This window comes from Podarcis pityusensis, assembly GCF_964106645.2.
Source record: "Podarcis pityusensis genome assembly, chromosome: 5".
Taxonomy (NCBI): Eukaryota; Metazoa; Chordata; class Lepidosauria; order Squamata; family Lacertidae; genus Podarcis; species Podarcis pityusensis.
In genome coordinates this window covers 3,917,584-3,938,973 of record NC_138032.1, presented here as the reverse complement: position 1 = coordinate 3,938,973, position 21,390 = coordinate 3,917,584, and the positions used below count along the sequence as shown (strand labels likewise).

The following is a 21,390-nucleotide window of genomic DNA, read 5'->3' as shown; positions in this document are numbered from 1 at the left end:
GTACTAGATAGTTTCCCCAAAGTTTAAATTTAGACACAGCAAGTCAAAAAGGTCACCTTCATACTGAAGAATACACGGTAAATTTAAGCTGGAACTAAAGGAGCATGGCTAGCTACAAGTATCTTGGCTTGATTCAAAACTGTATCTGCTTTTCAAATGCTACAACTGAGACAAACATTTTCCAGTGCCTAAAAAACAGCTGTATGCAAGTAATGTTTTGACATTAATCTTAATCATCTATAAATAAAAATCCATTCGGTATAAACTGTTGTGAGTCTTAAATTACTGGTAATCGAGAATCCCAAGTATTTTGGGTCATCTAGTGGAAGGTCTGGAAAGAAACTAGAAACCTCCCCACTAAATTCATCTTTCTGATTAGACAGGAACCCTACATGAACCTTTCCCAACACAGTAATGTGCAATAAAAAAGTTTTCATACTGGAATTTTTTCTGATGCTCTGTATTGGGGGGGGGGCGCACACACACAAATAACTATTCCTAAAAATATGTTGTTTCATAAAATTAATCAACAACATAATGAATGGATATAATACCAGTCAAATCCAGAGATGTGTAAGTCTGTAACCCCGCTCCCACTTTTCCATTCCCCTCCAGGTCTTCACATTTCTAGTCAAATCCAGCAGTTTCAACGTTGTAATTAGTTCCATTTCAGATAAACTAAACCTAGGAAATGTTCACATGCTTAATGCATAGTTCACTGGAGCTTGCAAAAGTGAATACTGTACCTTCCTTTCTCCCCTTAAAATGTAAATAATACAAAAGAAGTGCATCCTATAAATTGTCATATTTTACAAATATTCCAATAAAATTATTTCCAACTAAAGCTTTGAGTATATTTGACCATAACATTCAAACCGTATTAAGTGTACTTTATTGATGGTTCCCCCCTTTAAAAAATGCAAATCTGTAAACAAAACACTACTTTTTCAACTTTATGATCAGATGTGCAACTATATAAGAATATATTGTTTATGTCACCATCACAGTCAAGCTCTGAGGCCTATTATCTCTCCACCTGATGCTTCCCCATCATATCAAGGCACATATGTGAAATTGGGGGTGCCAAGTTTCCAACTAACACATTTATGTTTTAAAAATACATTATAGTTTATAACACCAACAAAACGGATTATGTGCCCATTTTCACTGATGTGGCATTGGGGGGAGGGATAGTTTTGTTATGAAGAAATCTCTCCTTTCTTTTGCACACATCCTGCACAGTGGGAAGCTCCATGTGGATAGAAATTAAGCTCAGAACATTTAAAGGAAGCTGCTCTCAGACCCATAAAAAGTATTATTAGCCTGACAGGTCTGTGAGTTGACAAGGGAGGCTGCTTTAGCTCCTAAAGAGAAAACAAAAGAGTCACAACACAACCAGGTCAGATATAAAGGAACTAATGTAAGCACACACCGAAAATCATCTGTGAACTAGACACCTTCTCTATAAGACGAGCACCAATTGTTGTATCAAGATCAGCCCAGATGTGAGTGACTTTGCCCTTGAAGTCACAGCAAGTTTAGGGAAGTTCCCACCAGCCTCGTCTCTGCTTAGAAAAATCTGATGAATGGCTAGGTAAGAACACAAGGGTGGCTGAGCTTTCTGAAGGTATCTGAAGAAGTGTGCATGCACACGAAAGCTTATATCCAGAACAAACTTAGTTGGTCTCTAAGGTGCTACTGGACAATATTTTTATTTATTTCGACTGCGTCAGACCAACACAACTACCTACGTAAGCTTTCTTTGTTAGTATCACCACCACAATTCACACAGCATGTATCAAAACCAGAGGGCCAATTTAAATCTAGCCTTACAGCAGAATAAAATAATAAAGCAGACATCACTGCAAACTGCCAGCAAGGGCTCACAATACTTCTCTGCACAACAAAAAATCTTTAGTGCACATAAAAATCAGCATATTAGGGAGACTAGGCTCAGCAGTTTCTCCCTTACACCCTGATTTTCTACATAGTTGCAATGAATCATATAAGCTCACACCTGAAGACTGAGAAGGTACAGCCCAGAAACAAGTTTGAGGCCACATATACTGCGTGCCAAAGCGAGGCCCGAGTACCAAAACAAGTACTTTACCAAGCTGCAAAACAAACAGAGGTGTAACCATCTGCTGGACAACTTTTTGTATAAGGAACTTCAACTGAAATGTTTCTGTACAAACACTGCACTCTCTTCCCCCTTCCTTTTACTGCAATCATATGCAGGTTGAAAGCAACTTTTTGAAAACAGCACAGAAGCCTTTTGAAACATCTGTTGAACAGGAAGTGATGAACACTGCATCCCACTGACTTTGAGGCTAGTGGTGCCCAACAGGGAGAAAGTCATAATCCGAGCTGGGATTAGTCAGAACCAGGTTTTTGTGTCTGTGTGATAAGCACAGCAGATAGCTGTTTAAAAGAACTGTTCACTCAGAAGAGCCAAGTGGCAAGACTTATTTGGTAAATTAATCTCAGCAACAAAGACGAGCACAAGGAAAAGTGGCAAATTTTCTTTGATAAAAAGGCCCTCTTCCCAAAAGCCGAAAACAGGCATCACATTTTTGTCTCTGCTGCTTTTCATCTCTTGCAAGTCATACAAGCAACATTAGCTTAAGCTTGAAAGTAGTTATGTCAATTTTTTTTTACTTATAACCAAAAATGGTTTTGGTAGTAGAGAAGGCAGCACTTTGAATCAAGAAACCTCTACTTCATTCCTAAATCTATTCTAGAATTGCAAGTGACCTACAATAAAATGTGCATATATAATTTCTTCCCTAACTGAAAATACATACTCTCACTTTCTTACAGTCTTGTGCTCATAGCAGCAGTGAAGAACACAAGTCGCAGCACCTAATAATTTCACAAAGGCTGTGTCTTACAACACTTTGGCTGTCATCTCATCCAAACATTAGTCAGCTTTTAATCTGTTTATCCAAAGCTAGGTCACACTGTACATTAAGGTGAGACAGCTATTATTATATTTATATATGTGAGAAACTAGCAAAAAGTAGTCAAGCATTATTTATTTACAACCCACTTTTCCACAAAACATGCTCAAAACAGCTCATCAACTAGAGCAGAACAAACTGGTAAAAGGAAATATAAAGGTCTTGCCTGGTGCCTGAATGTAACGAAGGCACTAATTAGACCTCTGTGGGGACCATGTTTCTTTGCTCTGAGATGGGGGTACCCCAGAAAAGAAACAGTCCAACAATTATCTGAATGAAAAGGCTGGTCAATTTGGGAGAAGGGGGTCTTCAAACACTCTTGGTCCAGACCCACTATATTTTACCATATGGGGAGGAAAACTGCAGGACACATGAACCCAAAATAATTGGATATCCTCTTGATAAGCCGTTAATTACATTAATCTTTCTCTAACTGCAGAAACTGAAGATGACAAATCTAAAGAAGCTTCTGTTTCAAAAGCAAAATAGTGCCTGTAGTCCCTTCTCGCTCTTGAACGTTTAACACATGGGCCAGTTGTCAGAGCATCAGCAAACAGGAAGCAGGATGTACCTATCAACACCAAAACGGAAGAATGTATCAAGAAACAGGAAAAGTAGTAGCAGCAGCACACCAACACACACACCTTTAAGAAGGTGGGGGTGTGAGAAAGCACCAGAAATGGAAATAATCTGATTTAGTTGTGACTGCGAGAGAATAGTATGTGGGAAATGAGGAAGTTACAGCAATTTCATTATTCTGACATTTTATTATCCTGGCAGAGGTGACAAATAATAGTTTGCAGAGTTCTTTTAAATTTTAAGCAGCTGTTATATATTTGAATATTTTTATCTTTTCTCAATCTGATTATGAGGTGTTTGATTACTGATGCAGGCAAGTTTCCCAAACTACAATGCTATGTAATAGCTTCATTCACACACACATACTAAAATTCACTTTGTACAGTAATCAAACTATCAAGAGACAGACGCTGAGCTAACATTACTGCTGTTTAGACTTTTAAGAACAGAAAAGATATTATTTAGTGTTGTCTTTTAAGAGAGGCGATGATGCTTTCATATATTTAAGAGCTAGATCACTGCCTGACGATGTGTTTAGCCTCAGTAGACTTCTTTTTAAATTGGACAGATAGTTAAGAGGTGTCATCCCTTTGGTAGCAGCACTTTGGGGGGGGGGGTGAAACGAGGGCGTGGGACAGCCCCCTTGTGTGAAAATTACTGTTTTAACAGAGATGGGGTTTTAACTTTGGTGGGTGCTGTTTTATCTGGAGCTGGGGTTGTTTTAAAGTGTTGTTAAATGATATCTGTTAATTTGGATTTTTGTATTTGTGAGCTGGAGTATTGTTTAGGAGCACTTGTTGGGGAGTGTATTGTTTATTAGTGTGTATACATTTATATTGTTAATTGTATTGATTTTTTATGTTTTGATTATTTTTCTTACGTGTTTTGTGCTTTAATTATTTTTAATATATATTTTGTGCTTTGTATATTGTATACAAATTTAACAAATAATAATAATTACTTCACAAAAATATATGTCTAAGATGAAGGTTGGCCCAAGACATTTGCCGCCGCAGCCAAAATGCCCCCTCTATGCCCTCCCCCTGCAAATCCAGGTCCCCACCATGCCCCCATACTGCCGCCTGCCCCATCACCACAACTGTACCCTCACCTGCCACTACACCAGCACTACTGCCACAATGCAGCAGCAGTGGCTGTGTTGGCGGTGCGGGCAAAACCCTGGCGGGATTGGCAGCAAGGCAATGTGGGAGCACATGAAACAATTGGCTCCACCTTGCTTAAATGACAGGCCACACCGGGCTAAGATGTACAATGTCATCACTCTCTGCCTCCTTCAGAAGACCAGTGTCTTTGGTTAAAATAAGTGAGCGATTCCATTTGCCCACTTTCATCCTAAGTTCTGTTTGTGCTGCATGACATCATGGCAGCAGGATGTACCGTATTTTTCGCCCTATAGGACGCACTTTTTCCCCTCCAAAAATGAAGGGGAAATGTGTGTGCGTCCTATGGGGCGAATGCAGGCTTTCGCTGAAGCCTGGAGAGCGAGAGGCGTCGGTGCGCACCGACTCCTCTCGCTCTCCAGGCTTCGCGCAGCTCTCCGCAAGGCGTGGGAGCCCGGCGCCAGGCTCCCACGGCTTGCGAAGAGTTGCCTGTTCTGGGGGCTGGGGTCGGGGTAAGCTCGGGCTTCCCCCGCCCCAGCCCCATGCCGGGGGGGGAAATAAATTTTTTCCCCTTTATTTCCCCCCCAAAAAACTAGGTGCACCTTATGGGACGGTGCATCCTATAGGGCGAAAAATACAGTATTATGGCCTCAGTTAAGATTCTCTGCTGCATCCTGCATGCCTCCTCAAGGCCAAAGAGTCCCTTCTCTCCTTGCACAGTGGAGCAGAAAGGCTTGCTTCAACTTGATTTGTATACTAAATCAGTAACACCATAAAACCCTGAGACTGCAGGTGAGAGCTCACATGCCTGAAAGCTCGTCCAAAGAAGAGATTCCTTGTATGTAAAGCAAAACCAGGTACCGTATTTTTCGCCCTATAGGACGCACCGTCCTATAAGGCGCACCTAGTTTTTTTGGGGGGGGAAATAAAGGGGGGGAAATTATTTCCCCCCCAGGCGCAGGGCTGGGGCGGGGGAAGCCCGAGCTTCCCCCGACCCCAGCCCCCAAACAGGCAGCTCTCTGCAAGCCGTGGGAGCCCAGCGCTGGCTCCCGCTGCTTGTAGAGAGGTCCGCGAAGCCTGGACGCGCTGAGCTCAGTGCGGGCAGGCTTCAGCGTGCAGGCAACTCTCCGCAAGCAGCGGGAGCGCTCCCGCTGCTTGCAGAGAGGTCCGCGAAGCCTGGACGCGCTGAGCTCAGCGCGAGCAGGCTTCAGCCTGCAGGCAACTCTCCTCAAGCAGCGGGAGCGCTCCCGCTGCTTGCGGAGAGGTCCGCGAAGCCTGGACACGCTGAGCTCAGCGCACGCTGGCTTCAGCGTGCAGGCAACTCTCCGCAAGCAGCAGGAGCGCTCCCGCTGCTTGCGGAGACGTCCGCGAAGCCTGGAGCGCGAGAGGGGTTGGTGCGCACCGACCCCTCTCGTTCTCCAGGCTTCAGCGAAAGCCTGCATTCGCCCCATAGGACGCACACACATTTCCCCTTCATTTTTGGAGGGGAAAAAGTGCGTCCTATAGGGCGAAAAATACGGTACTTCAGAGACAAGTGTTCTGATTTAGCCAGTTTTCTATGTGTGGGGGATGGGAAGTATGGAGGAGAATTGAGATTCCAGTTGGGACTCATGTAACTAGAAGTGGTATGGTTCAGGTACAGCTTTACTACCTCATCTGAGAATTTGAGTCAAAGGTATTTCTATCCAAGATGCCCTAACAACTGGTGCTGACTGAGACTAAGTCTCTCACTCATCCAGAACATGCATTATATACCCACAAGAGAAAAAAAGACAATACACACACACACACATACCCTACAGGTGAACGTTGTTATTGAGATCAGGAATCCCAAACTGAAGAGGGAGCTGAAGAGAAAGAAAGTTGTAACTGAAGGCTTCCAAAAATGTGAGCTTACAAGAACAACTCCGGATGTTAAACTAATGTGGGATTAACATCATTGGGTTAAGATCACACACTTTAATCTAGTCCCATGATAGATTATATTATTGAAGCTCTTGCAGAAAATAGGGGTTAAATTAACCCGTCTTCAAAACTATAGTTTGCAAGAACAAACCACTAAAGAATTACTGAAGACATGGCCTACCTCTAAGGCCGCAAAATTAAAGAGGGAGGAGACAGCATGGCTGAAACTTCTAAGGATACTTTTCTACAAAATGAGTCTCTTTCTAGCAGTTCCCCATGCTTTTATTTGCCTCTGCCATAACTTGAAAAGACTTCATAATAAAATACTTCTATGGACACATCACTAGACCTCCAACTAGGCTCCATGGGTGTTACAAAACTGACTCCTTAATCATTTCTTTGGTTAGTAATTATGAAAGGTCAGCATAAAATATAATCATTAAGCATATTCATGATTATACATTTTTCATTGTTAATGCTACCATACACCTATTTCTTCGTTTTAAATCTCAACAATCATAATTGTCTTACTAGTGCTATACTGTCACTGACAGTAGCATCCCACTAAAATAAAAAAAAGCCAAGTAGAAAGGATTAGTCTTGGTTTGTTTGGCTCACTGGCTTCTCTCAGTTAGAACCATCCATTTTTCTTACATTTATACCTCACCATTCTTATCTTAGACCAGACCCGACCAGACCAGACCCAAGCCTTCTTAGCTTCAGCTTCAGACCATCACACAGAATCAAGGCTCAATCAGATTTTCAAAATTGTTTGCTGACTTAAGATACCTGTTGTCTAAAAAACTTTAACAGATAAACTGCAGAACAGCAATGGAATTTTCTTAATGAACCAAGTTACAAAATTTTTTGACAATACCCTGCTCCCACTTTACCAGGTGCAGTCACTTGAAGTTTGAAAGCAGTGACTGTCTTTTCATTCAAGTAAAAATGCCTTAAACAATCTTACATTATGCATTAATATATGAATATTATGATAATAAGGCTGCAAAATTGTAGTAGAGATCAAATGAGCTCATTATGACATTCCCATCAAATGGTCTCCATAAGGACAGGGTAAGTGTTCACCCACTTCGAAAACTCCTGCAGGATTCAGAAACCTCTTTCAATTTATTTAGAGTTGTCAGACCCACTTTCTTGTTGACTACACATGGCTGCCCTGTCTATTGCACTGCATTTCTTCAAAGGGATCACAAAGACACTAGGGACCACATAAAATGTGGCTTCAAAGTTCTGAACAGGGTGTCCTACTTTGGTGTGAAATAATGCTGATTACAATGCTTAAAATGCAGCCCGCCATATGCCAAAACCTTTGCTTTTCCAAATCTCTTTTCAAAATCCACTTTGTCCAACCATCTATTACTAAATTGATTACAGCTTTAGCTACTGCTGCCCTTCCTCCTCACCCTTTAACCATCTGTGCAGATTCTGCCCAATTTAAGAAAACGTCTACTGAGGAACAGGCTAAACACATCTTCAGTGCTCTAGCTCTTAAAGATATGAAAGCACCACCGCCTCTCTAAAAAGACAACACCAAATGATATCTTAAAAGTCATGCATGTGACTACAGACAAAAAGTACCCTTTCACAAGCAGAAAAAAAGAGAACCAGTTTTCAGTATTTTATTACTTGGAAATCCCAGTGAGCAAACATGAAAATACTGATACCCAGCTATTCTTTTAAAACATTAAAAGAAGTCAAGGGTCATCTAGCCTGTAACACAACCTGAAACATTTTACTACCATTTTAACCATTCAAAAATGAAGTAAAGAACTATTTGAAGTAATCATCACAGCCCTCTGCTTTTTATTCTGGGACAATTAATGAACAAGAATTCACAAAGAGTCAATCAACTCCTTGCAGAGATTTATCACGGATTACAAACCGATTTGATTAGTTAAGCCTAGCTCTTTCAGAAGATGGGCTGAGCAGCAATGTAAATATTTGACAACATGTATAGTAGCTGCCTTTGCTACTAGTTCTGTTTATTTCTGTTTGCCTCTTGCTATCACAACTCAGGTGATTAAAATTTGATCTCACTAAAAACACTGTGTTCAAATCATTGCTCAGTCATAAACAAGTTGGCAAGTTCTTTAATCTTCCAAGCCATGACTTGGAGAATTGGGAGTAAGTCCTGTGCTCTTGCACTTGGGGTGAACAGAATATTTCCTGGTTTGATGACGACACAATTTGCCACCAAATTAACAAATTGTAGTTTGAGTGAGTCCTCTAAACTAGGATCAAACTGAGGTTTGCAGACCATAGTTTGCCAATTTGGAATTAAACAGCAAAGTGTGATTTAATCAAAGCAGAAAATATTACATTAAGCCTAGAAATGCAGATGATGGCTATTTCCCCATGTCTCACTGTAAACGCTTTAAAAGCAGCAGTTGGAACACAATATATTTTTCAATTACCTTAGCCTTTTTACTTTAAAATAAAAATATCCTAGCGTGTTTTAAATTCTCTTTTACTGTAAGCTCCCTTGGAGACTGTTAAGAAGAATATAAATATTTTAAATAAGCCAAACTTTTCCTGCCTCCAATATGTTGTTCAATTCTTGAACAATTAGAATGGATGGGAACTGGGTGACAGCTAGTATTCCCACAAACTACTGTAAAAGTACAATGAGCCTCAATGAAGACAATAGAGAACAAATGGACTATTGTTTATCATTCTAACCAGCTAATCATTCATTGCAATTAGGATTTTATACAGATGCTTTCTATCATGTGCCTATGAGAAGTGTTCTCTCAGAATTGCTTCTTGTTGCTATACTATTTTAAATGCCTGTTAAAAACTTTATACCCAGAAATGTAATTTAGTTGCACAAGCTTGATTTAAAATTCTGGCTGACTTTACTGATGTATGTTTTACAATCGTTTTATATTATTTTATGTGTTATCACTTAAGAGCTCTTCCAAAGCATGGTATAGGTGATTCTAAAAATAAAATAAAGGCTAGAAACATTTCCCAAAGAGAGTAGCCTTGTTTGATATGAAGGTCAATTTCAGAGCCGGTATGAAGGGTAAAGGAGTCGGATGTGGAACAAATACCTGCCAAGTTATCAACCTGCGATGTATGAAAACAGGGACATTTCTAGTAAATCATGATGGAAGACACAGATCCACCAGGACCGCCTCTTTCCATATGAGCCTAACTGGAACCTTATTTTATCTTCTGAGGTCCAGAGGATGGCAACACAGGAACAGGCCTTCTCTGCAGTGGCTCCCCATTTGTGGAATGCTCTCCCCAGGGAAGTTTGCCTGGGACCTTCATTATACACCTTTAGGTGCCAAGCAAAAACGTTCCTTTTTTTTAACCAGGCCTTTGGTTGAGCCGATTTACATCCTATGCCTTTTTAAAATGTGTGTTGTTGTTTTTGGCGGGGGAGGGGGGGCTATTGGGTTGTTCTTTTTATTTTTATTAGGTATTTTGTCGTTTTACATCTTGATTTTATTCTAATAAAAACCTTAGTCTTCTTATTTTCAACTACATGGTTAGGATAAGAAAGGTTAAGCTATCTGTGACACAGCAGCTGAGACAAAAAGGGATATCCTCAAGTTAATTGCTAAGTATTTAACCTGACAGGGCTATGTTATGACATATTTTGAAAACAATCATGCTTACCAAGTGGTAAAAGGAGTGTAACCACAGTTTAATTTATCTTACGGTAAGGCAGCACAGGGTCTTGACTCCCTGAACCTGCAATACACAGGTTAACAGCACTGTGTGGCTGTCTAGCCACAACCTTGTTTTGAATCCACTCATCCATGGGTCAGTGAAGGCTATATTTGCCTTGGAAATACAGAGAACAACACTGAACACATGGTTCTGATGAACTAAGATCTTTTTACTTTTAGAACATTACTATGATTATTTATTTTCTTTATTTATCATCCAACTTTCCTCCAACAAGCTCAAGGCAGCATCCGTAGCTCTTGCCACTTCATTTCATCCTCCCAATAACCCTGTGAAATAGGTTAGGCTGAAAGGACAGTGACTGGAGGGTGGAGGAAAAACTAAGTCAAATAACCTGATATGAGAAATCAGCAAAGAGCCTACGAGGGGGAAGAGACAGTGGAGGTCACCTAGTTCAACCTTCCTGCACAAAGTAGATACCATCCAGCCTCTGCTTTAATATCTCCGGAGAAGGTAAAGAGGAATGGTAAAGGACCCCTGGGCAGCTAATTCGACTATGGGGTGAGGCGCTCATCTCTGCTTAGTTTCAGGCCAAAGGGAGATGGCGTTTGTCTGTGGACAGCTTTTCTAGGACATGTGGCCAGAATGACTAAACCACTTCTGGCACAAAGGGACACTGCGACGAGTGCCAGAGCGCACGGAAATGCCATTTATCTTCCTATCATAGTGGTACCTATTTATCTACTCACGCTGGTATGCTTTTGAACTGCTATGCTGGCAGGAGCTGGGACAGAGCAGCAGGAGGACAGCCCACCAGCTCTGAAGAAGTCTGCTCCTTTACTGAGCTGCTCTTGCTGTTAGGATGTTTCTCCTAATGTTGAGCTAAAATCTGCTTCCCTGCAAATACCATCTTATCACAACCAGATGATCATAAACAATGATTAAAAGCTTAGAAAATAAAGCTGTGCATACAGCTGCTTTCTTGCAGTCAGGAAAACTGTAGAACAGGGTCATTCCAGGACCTTGGTACTATCCACTTTTACAACCTTACAGTGGCAGCAGCAATAAACAGCCATCGTGAAGCTGAGGCTCCACTACTTTGGCCACCTCATGAGAAGAGAAGACTCCCTGGAAAAGACCCTGATGTTGGGAAAGATGGAGGGCGCAAAGAGAAGGGGACAACAGAGGACAAGATGATGGGACAGTGTTCTCAAAGCTACTAACATGAGTTTGACCAAACTGCGGGAGGCAGTGGAAGACAGGAGTGCCTGGCGTGCTCTGGTCCAGGGGGTCACGAAGAGTCGGACACAACTAAACAACAATAGAGTCCATGAAAGGTCCATGTATGCCACATACTTTGTTCCCCATTTGTTAACTCGCAATGCAGCTGAATAGCTTCACACTGTAACAGCCCTACTGGGCTTGATCTATGTACTATCCAACAATAACCTTGCAAACAAGTCCACTAAAATAACATGCCTAGATTTCATTAGAGCACACATACCTATTTGTTAAGACATTTGTGGCCTAGAAAAGGCCAACGTGGCAAGCACACTGGGGCTAGAAATTCTAATTTCACATATGGGGTCTGAACCAGCTGTGACTGACCAGGAAGACCACCTTGGTCACCTCTCTTCAAAAATGACATTGCAGAGCTGGAAAAGGTTCAGAAAACAGAGTAACTCTCCTATGAGAAACAACATTTGGAGCGTATTAGTTTAAAAAGAAAGGGCAAGGAAGGCAGGGGGCATGACTGAGGTGTACAGGATTATGCATGATGCAGAGGAAGTGGATAGGGAAAAGTTTCTGTCCCTCTCATAAAACTAAAACTCAGGGTCATCCAATGAAGCTAAATGTTGGGAGACTCAGGATAGACAAAAAGAGGGACCTCTTCACAGAGGGCATAGCTAAAACTATGGGATTCACTCCCACAAGAGGCAGTCAAGGCCCCCAATATAGGTGGCTTTAAAGGGGGATTAGATAATTCATGGAGCACAAGGCTATCAATGGCTACCAGACTGGCCACAATGGCTATATTCTACCTCCACTGCCAGATGCAGTATGACATGGAGCATCAGTTGTTGAGAACCATGGTGGGGAGACTGCTGTTGCACTCAGGTCCTAGAATAAAATGCTGGACAAGATGGGACTTGGACCTGATCCAGCAAGGCTCTTCTTATGTTCTTAGAGCTTCTCTGCCTGAAGGCAATTCTTCCTTCACATAAGTGGCCACATGAACAACCATTTTACAAAGATGATCTATAGCGCAGTCTAACTGCTTTGAGATGCCTAAAGGGTTTCAAAGCAGATACATGTTTTAAGTAAAGCCTGCATTCTGGCTTCATCCAATGGAGGCAACTATGCAACACTTCATTCACTACAATATGTTGAATCCTGCATTTCTGCTACTGCATGCAGTGTACTATACAGAACCAACAAGGTTTCAATCTACATTGGGAACTTTCTTTTTAAAGATTGAGGCTAGGGATTGACAAGGAAGTAGTAAAAATAAGGGTAAGAGGCTTAAATGTAAACTGACAGGGAATAGAATTAAGAGACGTCATTTTTATGCAGAAGGGACTTGGAAAAGAGTTAAGAGCCTCGGACATAAGATCACCAGGTTGATGGACTTTATGGAGTTGACGGAAAGGACTGGCAGAATCCGAAACCTGGGAGAGGAGATGGTGGAAGAAGATTGGAAAATTTAAAGTTTATATATAGACTTATGGTAAAACTAATAAGTGATAGAAAAATGGTGGAATGATTTTTTATGGGCTTAGCAGAAATGTTATAAGGAGTTAAGCATATATAAGTATTTTAGTTTTAATGGAAAATAAGGTTAAAAAATACGTTCTTTACAATATCACAGAAAATGGAGAAAGATGGAAAGGATTTGCTGAAACAAATAATAGAAGTGGAATACAAAAAGGGAGGTGAGAGGTCGAGGAAACAAGGGAATGAAAGATAGAGTATGGAAAAGTGATGATGTATGTTTTTAAACTGTTTTTGTTTTGTTTCATTTAGGGTTAAGGTTAGGGAGTGGGGTTTGTTTAGTTTAATGTGTTTAGTTTTGAGTTTAGGTTGTGTTTTGTATTGTCTATATATTGTATTGTATTGTTTTTTTCTTTTTGCTTTTCTCTTTTGGTTTTTTTTCTGTTTTTTCTTTCTTGTTTTTTTCTCTTTTTGTAATCTATAAAAGTAATAAATATTATTTTAAAAAAATAGAATTAAGAGACGTTTTTGCACGGAAAGGCATTAGATTAACAGTTGTTTTAGGTAAGTGTCTGATGACATTCGGACCATCTATTTATTCATTTAAATCTAACTAAACATCTCTCAACTCTATCTCCAAATAAACTTTTTAAAAGGAGCAGATGCCACAGCTAACTATTGTTCCTTATATTTTACTGCATCTTAAGGGCTTGTTTACATTTTATATTTCTGCTCAGGAAAGTTTCATTTCATTAAATGTGCCCCCTTAGTTTTATCCCACTGTCAGCATTTATTTATTTATGTATGTATTGAAGTCTCCAATATTACAAAACCCTCAAAAATAGAAAAGTTGGAACTAGATCTTGTAAGCAAACAATTCCTACTCCAGCAGCTAATTTTCTTCATGCAGAATAATATTCTGCTTTATACTTCAGATCTATACAGTATAAGCACCTGACATACAATGTTATCAGCCCTGTGCATCACTTTGTGTGGCACCTCACAGCTCTGGTTTTCTAACAGAAGAGTGAAAGGGGCAAAAGCTGGTGAAAGGACTAGATGCCACCGATCTTCTCAAAGGTGCTAAATAAAAGCTGTTTCCAGCCTTACTTCACAATTGGCAGCACTAATGACAGCTGACGTTTTAAATATGGAGAAGGGATTGGGGTGAGTATGCAACATTATTGCCTGTCCCAAACAGCATGGAGAACGGAAAAACGTAAGCAATTATTGATTATGAAGGGATGAGAACAGACAGGAATGGATTTTAAACTGTACTGCATTGTGCTGTGAACCACAAGTGCTAAACCACAGCCGAGCTTCTTAAGAATGCAGAATAACTGAAGTCAGACAATCTACATCTCCAGCCTAAATACAGCAAGTTTACTTTTAAGCAAGCATGCTCAGGGCTTACAGCTGTAGGCTCATTTAATTTGTTTCTAAGCTTCTGAGGCCATGTGCCATATTCCCATTTTGAAACTGCGGTAGTCATTAAGAGCATGAGCTATGAACCGGAAAGTCCCCCGATCAAATCACAGCTCAGCCAGCTCAACTCACTAGGTGGCCTTAGGCAAGCCACTCTCTCTCAGCTTTACCCCTCATCAGTAATAGAGGAATAATACTTCTAGCCCAACTTACAGGGTTGATGGCCTTACTGAGAATGTATCTGAGCACTTGGAGGAAAGAAGGACTGTTGGCTTTTATCCAAAGAAATATGATTTGTAGTACTTGAAAAATAGTATTACATTTCTCAAATATTATTTTTAGCCAGGTTTTTAAAAATCCCTTAAAAATCAAGTATACCACAACAAATATATGATTGGTTCTACTATCTTCACAATGTCCGCAGTATTCTTAACATGGAAAGATGCAGTACAGCATTCCAGCTAAGGAAATCTGGTCTGTACACCCTATTATTCACAGCTTACACCCTACTATTCACAACTTAATGCTGACCCATCCCAAGATCACTCTGCAGGTCCACAGGCAGACGTTTGAACCCAGGCCCCACATCCAGAAATCTTTCAACTTAATCTTTTTCTGCTAGCAAACCTGTTTCAAACCACACAATTTTTGCGAAAAGTTGTATCAGAATCAAGTTTGCAGCCACAGATGGTAACATCTGAATTCATCTAACAATGGAGATTAAGATGTTTCACAATGATGACTCATAGTATTTGTATTTATAATAAACACTTCTAGACATAGTCACATGTCAAATGATACAAAATAAACACTACTTCCATTCACTGAATTCCACCCGCCCCCCCTTTCTTGGCTATTTGACTATTCATCTGGGTTCATCTGCATTCTGTTTATCCCACATAGTCCAGTTTGACAGCTTGTTCTCATTTAGACAGACCTGTAAATACTTAATCTACTTTGAATTATTCTACCCATCCTAAATACAGGCTGCCACAATTGGGCTCCATTTGCTTGTGTAAGCGTACTATGAAATTGGCAGTTACCAGGCCGTCAAGCCCATATTTAGAGTGGAATTTTCAACCGTACAACGAACAAATACACATTCATGCGACAGCATTTTTTGCAGAGTGAAAGAGGTCCTACCCAGTCCCCAGGCTCCAAGTCTTCACTACCCCACAATAAAAAAGTGTCCTGCTTTTTCAATTCCTCACAGATCCCTGGGTCCAGCTCTACCGGTGCCCACCCTAGATGCCACCATCTATTCTCCAGCAGGTTCTCCCAGCCTACAGGGGCTCATGAAATACCCTCTTAAGTCGGGGTAGGGGGAGAACAGGGAAGCGTTCCAGATGGTGGACTATTCCACTGTGGGGGATTTCCTATTCCTCGGGGACTCCCTAATTCTCCAGGGATCAAGACCATTATTCACCACCACCCATTATGCTTTCAAAATTATTTTGAATCATTTCGATTTGTGGAGGAGGGAGTGGCAGTTGTACACCACATTTCACACTCATACGGTAGAAAAGAAGGAAACTTTACAGTCCTCAGCTGAACCAAAGCCTTCGTGTGTGCAACTGCTCATATTAATCATTTGTCAGCTAAAGCTCTCCTTCTCCCCTCAATCAAGTTTAGATTGTAAGGCTCCTTGGGGCAGGGACCTGCCTTTTGCTCCTCTCTCTCTGGACATACAACCAAACTGATGGTGCTCTGTTGCCATCTTGGGGGTCCCTTTGAACAGAAAGGCAGGTTAGAACAGCTGTCACATAGAAGAAGGAACAAACTTGTTTTTTCCTGCCCTGCTGGAGGGTAGGATTCGAACAAATGGCTTCAGGTTACCAGAAAGGAGATTCTGATCCAACATCAGGAAAAACTTTCTGACAGTAAAAGCTATTTGACAGTGGAACGGTCCCTGTCAGGAGGTTGTGGACTCTCTTTCCTTGCAGATTTTTAAGCAGAGGTTGGATGGCCACATGTCATATATGATCTAGCTGAGATTCCTGAATTGCAGGGGGTTGGACTAGATGACCCTTGGTGTTCCGTCCAACTCTACAATTCTATGATTCTAAGTGTTTTTAATAAATCTAATATCTAAGCTACACAAACATTTTCCCCCATTCTACTTTTGCAGGATCATTTTCTCATTTTCTGTGATCCCAGAAGTATAATATTTCATAAGTAACACCACATAATACATTCAACACCACTTTGGCATCCAGTGCAGGTGGTTTGTAATATACAAATGCTTGTATTACAGATACAAAATCCACACATAAGCGGCCCACAACTTATGCTTATTTACTCAGAGATCAGTCTACTGACTTCAAATGAGGCTTACTCCCCAGTAAGTGTTTTGAAGACTGCAATCATAACACCACCTATCTGAAATTAACCTCAATACTGGTAACTGCATTTATTTGCAAACATCCCAATTCATGCAAACTGGCATGAAACAATTCACTAATCCACACAATTTTTGTGGAATAGCAGGGCAATGTTTACTTAGAATCAAGTCCCAGGGAGATCAATTGGGCATACTCCTCAGTAAATGGGGATAGGGTTCTAGCAGCCTTACTAGGGTGGTCTACAGGTATGGCTGTGCATTTTGACCAGCACTGCGAAGCATCCTTGGCTCTTGGCTCACCAACACAGACACACCACACAACCCAACTAGGAAGGAAGGAAGGCAGCCTTCGCCTTGCTCTGGTTAGAGTTACAAAGCAGCCTTTCTGGCATCGTGGTTAAGGGTGTCGGATGAAGACCTGGGAGGCCAGGGTACAAATCCCTACCCAGTGATGCTCAACCTTAGGTGCCAGTCACTCTCAGTCCGACCCCCCTCACAGGATTGTTCTGAGGATAAAATTGGGAAGGGGAGAACTCTATGCACCACACTGAGCTCCTAAGAGGAATCATAGAATTGTAGGATTGGAAAGGACCTCAAGGGGCATCTAGTCCAACCCGATGCAATACCGCTAAATAATCCCTGGCAAATGACCATCCAACCTCTGCTTAAAAACCTCCAGGGAAACAGAACCCAGCACCTTCTAAGAGAGTCCATTCTACTGTCAAACAGCTCTTACCATCAGAAAGTCCTTCCTAATGTTTTTGCTCCATGTGACCCCTTCAGATACTTGAAGATGGCTATCATATGTCCTCTCTGTCTACTCTCCCTCAGGCTAAACATACTCAACTCCCTTAACCGTTCTTACAAGGCTTGGTTTCCAGACCCTTGATCATCTCGGTCACCTTCCTTTGCACATGTTGCAGCTTGTCAACAACCTTCTTAAATTGTGGTGGCCAGAACTGGACATGTTACTCCAGGTGGGGTCTGACCGAGGTTGAATAGAGAAGGACTATAACTTCCCTTGATCTGGACACTGTAACTTCTGTTGATGCAGCCTAGAATCGCATTAGCTTTTTTGGCTGCTGCGTCCCACTGGAAAGAAAGGATAGAAAAACTGAGAGAGCCAGTGGGTTGCAGTAGTTAAGGAGTGTCAGACTAGGACCCGGGAGAGAGCAGGGTTCAAATACCCACTCGGCCATGAAGTTCACTGGGTGGCCTTGGATGCCAGCCAGCCACTGCCTCTCTCTGCCCAACCCACCCCCCACTGGGTTGTTTTGGGGGTTAACTGAAGAGGCAGAGAGGGGAAAAACAATACACACTGCCCTTGAGTCATAGAATCATAGACTTCTAAAGCTGGAAGGGGTCCCGAGGATCATCTAGTCCAACCCCCTGCAATGCAGGAATCTTTTGCCCAATGCAGGACTCAAACCCACAATCCAGAGATTAAGAATAATAGAATTGTAGAGTTGAAACGGACGCAAGGGCCATCTAGTCCAACCCCCCCCCCTTCAATGCAGGAATCTTTTGCCCAACGTGGGGCTCAAACCAATGACCCTGACCCCCGACTGACCTATCATGAAACCCACGGAGGAAAAATACGGGATATATTTGTAACAACGGATCCTAATCTGTGGCGCAGAGAACAGGTGGAGCCAAATCCAGAATAACCAACGACGCATGGGACGAAGACCTGGGTTCGAGTCCCGTCCCCCCACTCAGCTCACTGAGTGTCGGGGGGGGGGGGCAACCACTGCCTCTCTCAGCCTAGCACACCTCACAGTGTTGTGGAGATGGCAGGAGGAGGGCGGGGAGAGGAAACCATGTATGCCCACCGTCGGATTAAAAGGCGGGCTATGAATGCGACCAACGAAGCAGTCCAGCCAATAAAATAAATAAGTGGAGGGGCGCAGAGAGGGCCATTTGGGCCAGCGCCCCTGGAGGCGACCCTCTTGCCCTCCCCCCAAACACTGAGGGGTGGGGGGAGCACCTCTTGCCCCCCCAAACACTGAGGGGTGGGGGAGCACCCCTTGCCCCCCCAAACACTGAGGGGTAGGGGAGCACCCTTTGCCACCCCCAAACACTGAGGGGTGGGGGAGCACCTTTTGCCACCCCCAAACACTGAGGGGTGGGGGAGCACCCTTTGCCACCCCCAAACACTGAGGGGTGGGGGAGCACCCTTTGCCACCCCCAAACACTGAGGGGTAGGGGAGCACCCCTTGCCCCCCCAAACACTGAGGGGTAGGGGAGCACCCTTTGCCACCCCCAAACACTGAGGGGTAGGGGAGCACCCTTTGCCACCCCCAAACACTGAGGGGTGGGGGAGCACCCTTTGCCACCCCCAAACACTGAGGGGTAGGGGAGCACCCTTTGCCACCCCCAAACACTGAGGAGTAGGGGAGCACCCTTTGCCACCCCCAAACACTGAGGGGTGGGGGAGCACCCTTTGCCACCCCCAAACACTGAGGGGTAGGGGAGCACCCTTTGCCACCCCCAAACACTGAGGGGTAGGGGAGCACCCCTTGCCCCCCCAAACACTGAGGGGTAGGGGAGCACCCTTTGCCACCCCCAAACACTGAGGGGTAGGGGAGCACCCTTTGCCACCCCCAAACACTGAGGGGTGGGGGAGCACCCTTTGCCACCCCCAAACACTGAGGGGTGGGGGAGCACCCTTTGCCACCCCCAAACACTGAGGGGTGGAGGGAGCACCCCTTGCCCCCCCAAACACTGAGGGGTGGGGGAACACTCCTTGCCCCCCAAACACTGAGGGGTGGAGGGAGCACCCCTTGCCCCCCTCCCGCCCCTAGAGGCTCTTGGGGGCTCCTCCTCCCATCTATTCGGGGGCGCAGCCCTCCCTCCCCCCCCCCGCGCCCCGGTTCCCCTCTCCTCACCGGCCTGCGTGGTGTCGCTGAGGTCGTGGCTGGCGGCGCTGCCCCGCGGGTAGTCCCTCAGCTTCCTGCCGCTCAGGCTGAGGGCGCCGCTGGCCGCCGCCTCCTCCAGCGCCCGCTCCAACGAGCGCGTCCACGACGACGGGCCCGCCGAAGAGGCAGCAGCAGCGCCGCCGCCGCCCCCCGAACCCAGGCCCCCTCCTCCTCCTCCTCCTCCCCCCGGCATGAGCGCCCCGGAGACCCCGCCGGAGCAGCCGCTGCTTCCTCCGCCCGCGCCGCCGCCGACGCCCTCCGACGCCGCCGCCGCCAGCACCGCGGCCGCCATTTCCCCCACCCCCCGCGCTCTCCTCCCTCAGGAGCCCCGCCAAGCTGCGCATGCTCCGCGGAAGCCGCCGGCCGGGGAAAGGGAGGGGAGGCGGGCCGGGCGGAGAGGGCGGAAGCGCGCACTGAGGGCGACACGGAAGGCGAACGCGCCTGCGCGGAGGAAGGAACTGGGCGGGGCAAGGGCTGAGTTAGAGCCGAACCTGGAAGGTTTTTCTTTCTGCTGAACTACAACTCCCGTCATGCTGCGCTGGGGCTGATGGGAGTTGGAGTCCCACAAGCTCATTTTTCTGGCTTTTAAGTTATTTTTTAAAGCAGTTTTTGTACTGAGTTTCCATGCTGTAAACCTACCCAGTGATGGGCGGGAAGCAAATAAATAAATAATTTTTAAAAAAATTAAATAAAATTAAATAGCCGAAGGCCATGGCAATTCCATGCAATCATAAAATAAGTAAATAAAAAGATATACAGGTTGCCCACTTCTGACGCACCTTTTCGCCCCAATGAATGAAGTGGTGTATTATTTTGAATAGTACAAATAGTTGTGTCATTTGTGGGGGTTTTGTGTTTGCGTCTATCCTTCATTTATTGCAATGCATAAAATATTGTTTATTTTTGTAAACCATCTTTCCGCCCTTTGGAGCTCAAAGCAATGTACAACAAAAAATAAAAACATAGTCATAACAACCAATAATTAAAATAACCGACCAATGCCTAAAACAAAAAATCTGAATGCAGCAGGCAATAATATTGGAACTTTAAAGAATTCCTTATTTCCAGTTATGTCCCAGGGCAAACAAGTGCATCAGTTACGGAGCCTGATCAATGGGGGAGTCCAACCCAACTTTCCGAGTGAGGGAATTACAAAATGGGGCACCAAGAAAGCCCTACTTTGCATGAACTATGCCCATCAGTAGCACTACAAAGAGGACCTCCCCACTGACCTCAAAGCGCGGGCCGGCAGTTGAGGGGAATAGATTAAAAAGCTGCAGCTATTCCAACCCTGACACCCTTATCCAGGAAACTGTATCCACAGTTACTGTGAATAAAAAGCCTCGTAATCATAAGGCTTATACCACTTAACCCGAGTGGTGTAAAGTGTGACAAGAATGGCACAGCTGCATCCCCTTGCATTACTAGGTCAGCAGGATTTCATAGAATCATAGAATCATAGAGTTGGAAGAGACCACAAGGGCCATCGAGTCCAACCCCCTGCCAAGCAGGAAACACCATCAGAGCACTCCTGACATATGGTTGTCAAGCCTCTGCTTAAAGACTCCAAAGAAGGAGACTCCACCACACTCCTTGGCAGCAAATTCCACTGTCGAACAGCTCTTACTGTCAGGAAGTTCTTCCTAATGTTTAGGTGGAATCTTCTTTCTTGTAGTTTGGATCCATTGCTCCGTGTCCGCTTCTCTGGAGCAGCAGAAAACAACCTTTCTCCCTCCTCTATGTGACATCCTTTTATATATTTGAACATG

General features: G+C 43.7%; 1 protein-coding gene across 6 annotated transcripts in view; it reads right to left on the bottom strand.

The window, feature by feature from the left end:
• LRCH3 (leucine rich repeats and calponin homology domain containing 3) overlaps positions 1-19,816 on the bottom strand; it is a 95,754-nt gene extending 75,938 nt beyond the window's left edge. For all 6 annotated transcript variants that reach the window (XM_081007445.1, XM_081007448.1, XM_081007447.1 and 3 more), the window contains exon 1: positions 19,592-19,816. In XM_081007445.1, coding sequence (XP_080863571.1) covers positions 19,592-19,814 — 223 coding nt within the window. In that variant the 5' untranslated portion in view covers positions 19,815-19,816. The remainder of the gene's footprint in view (positions 1-19,591) is intronic.
• Between the last annotated feature and the right edge of the window lie 1,574 nt (positions 19,817-21,390).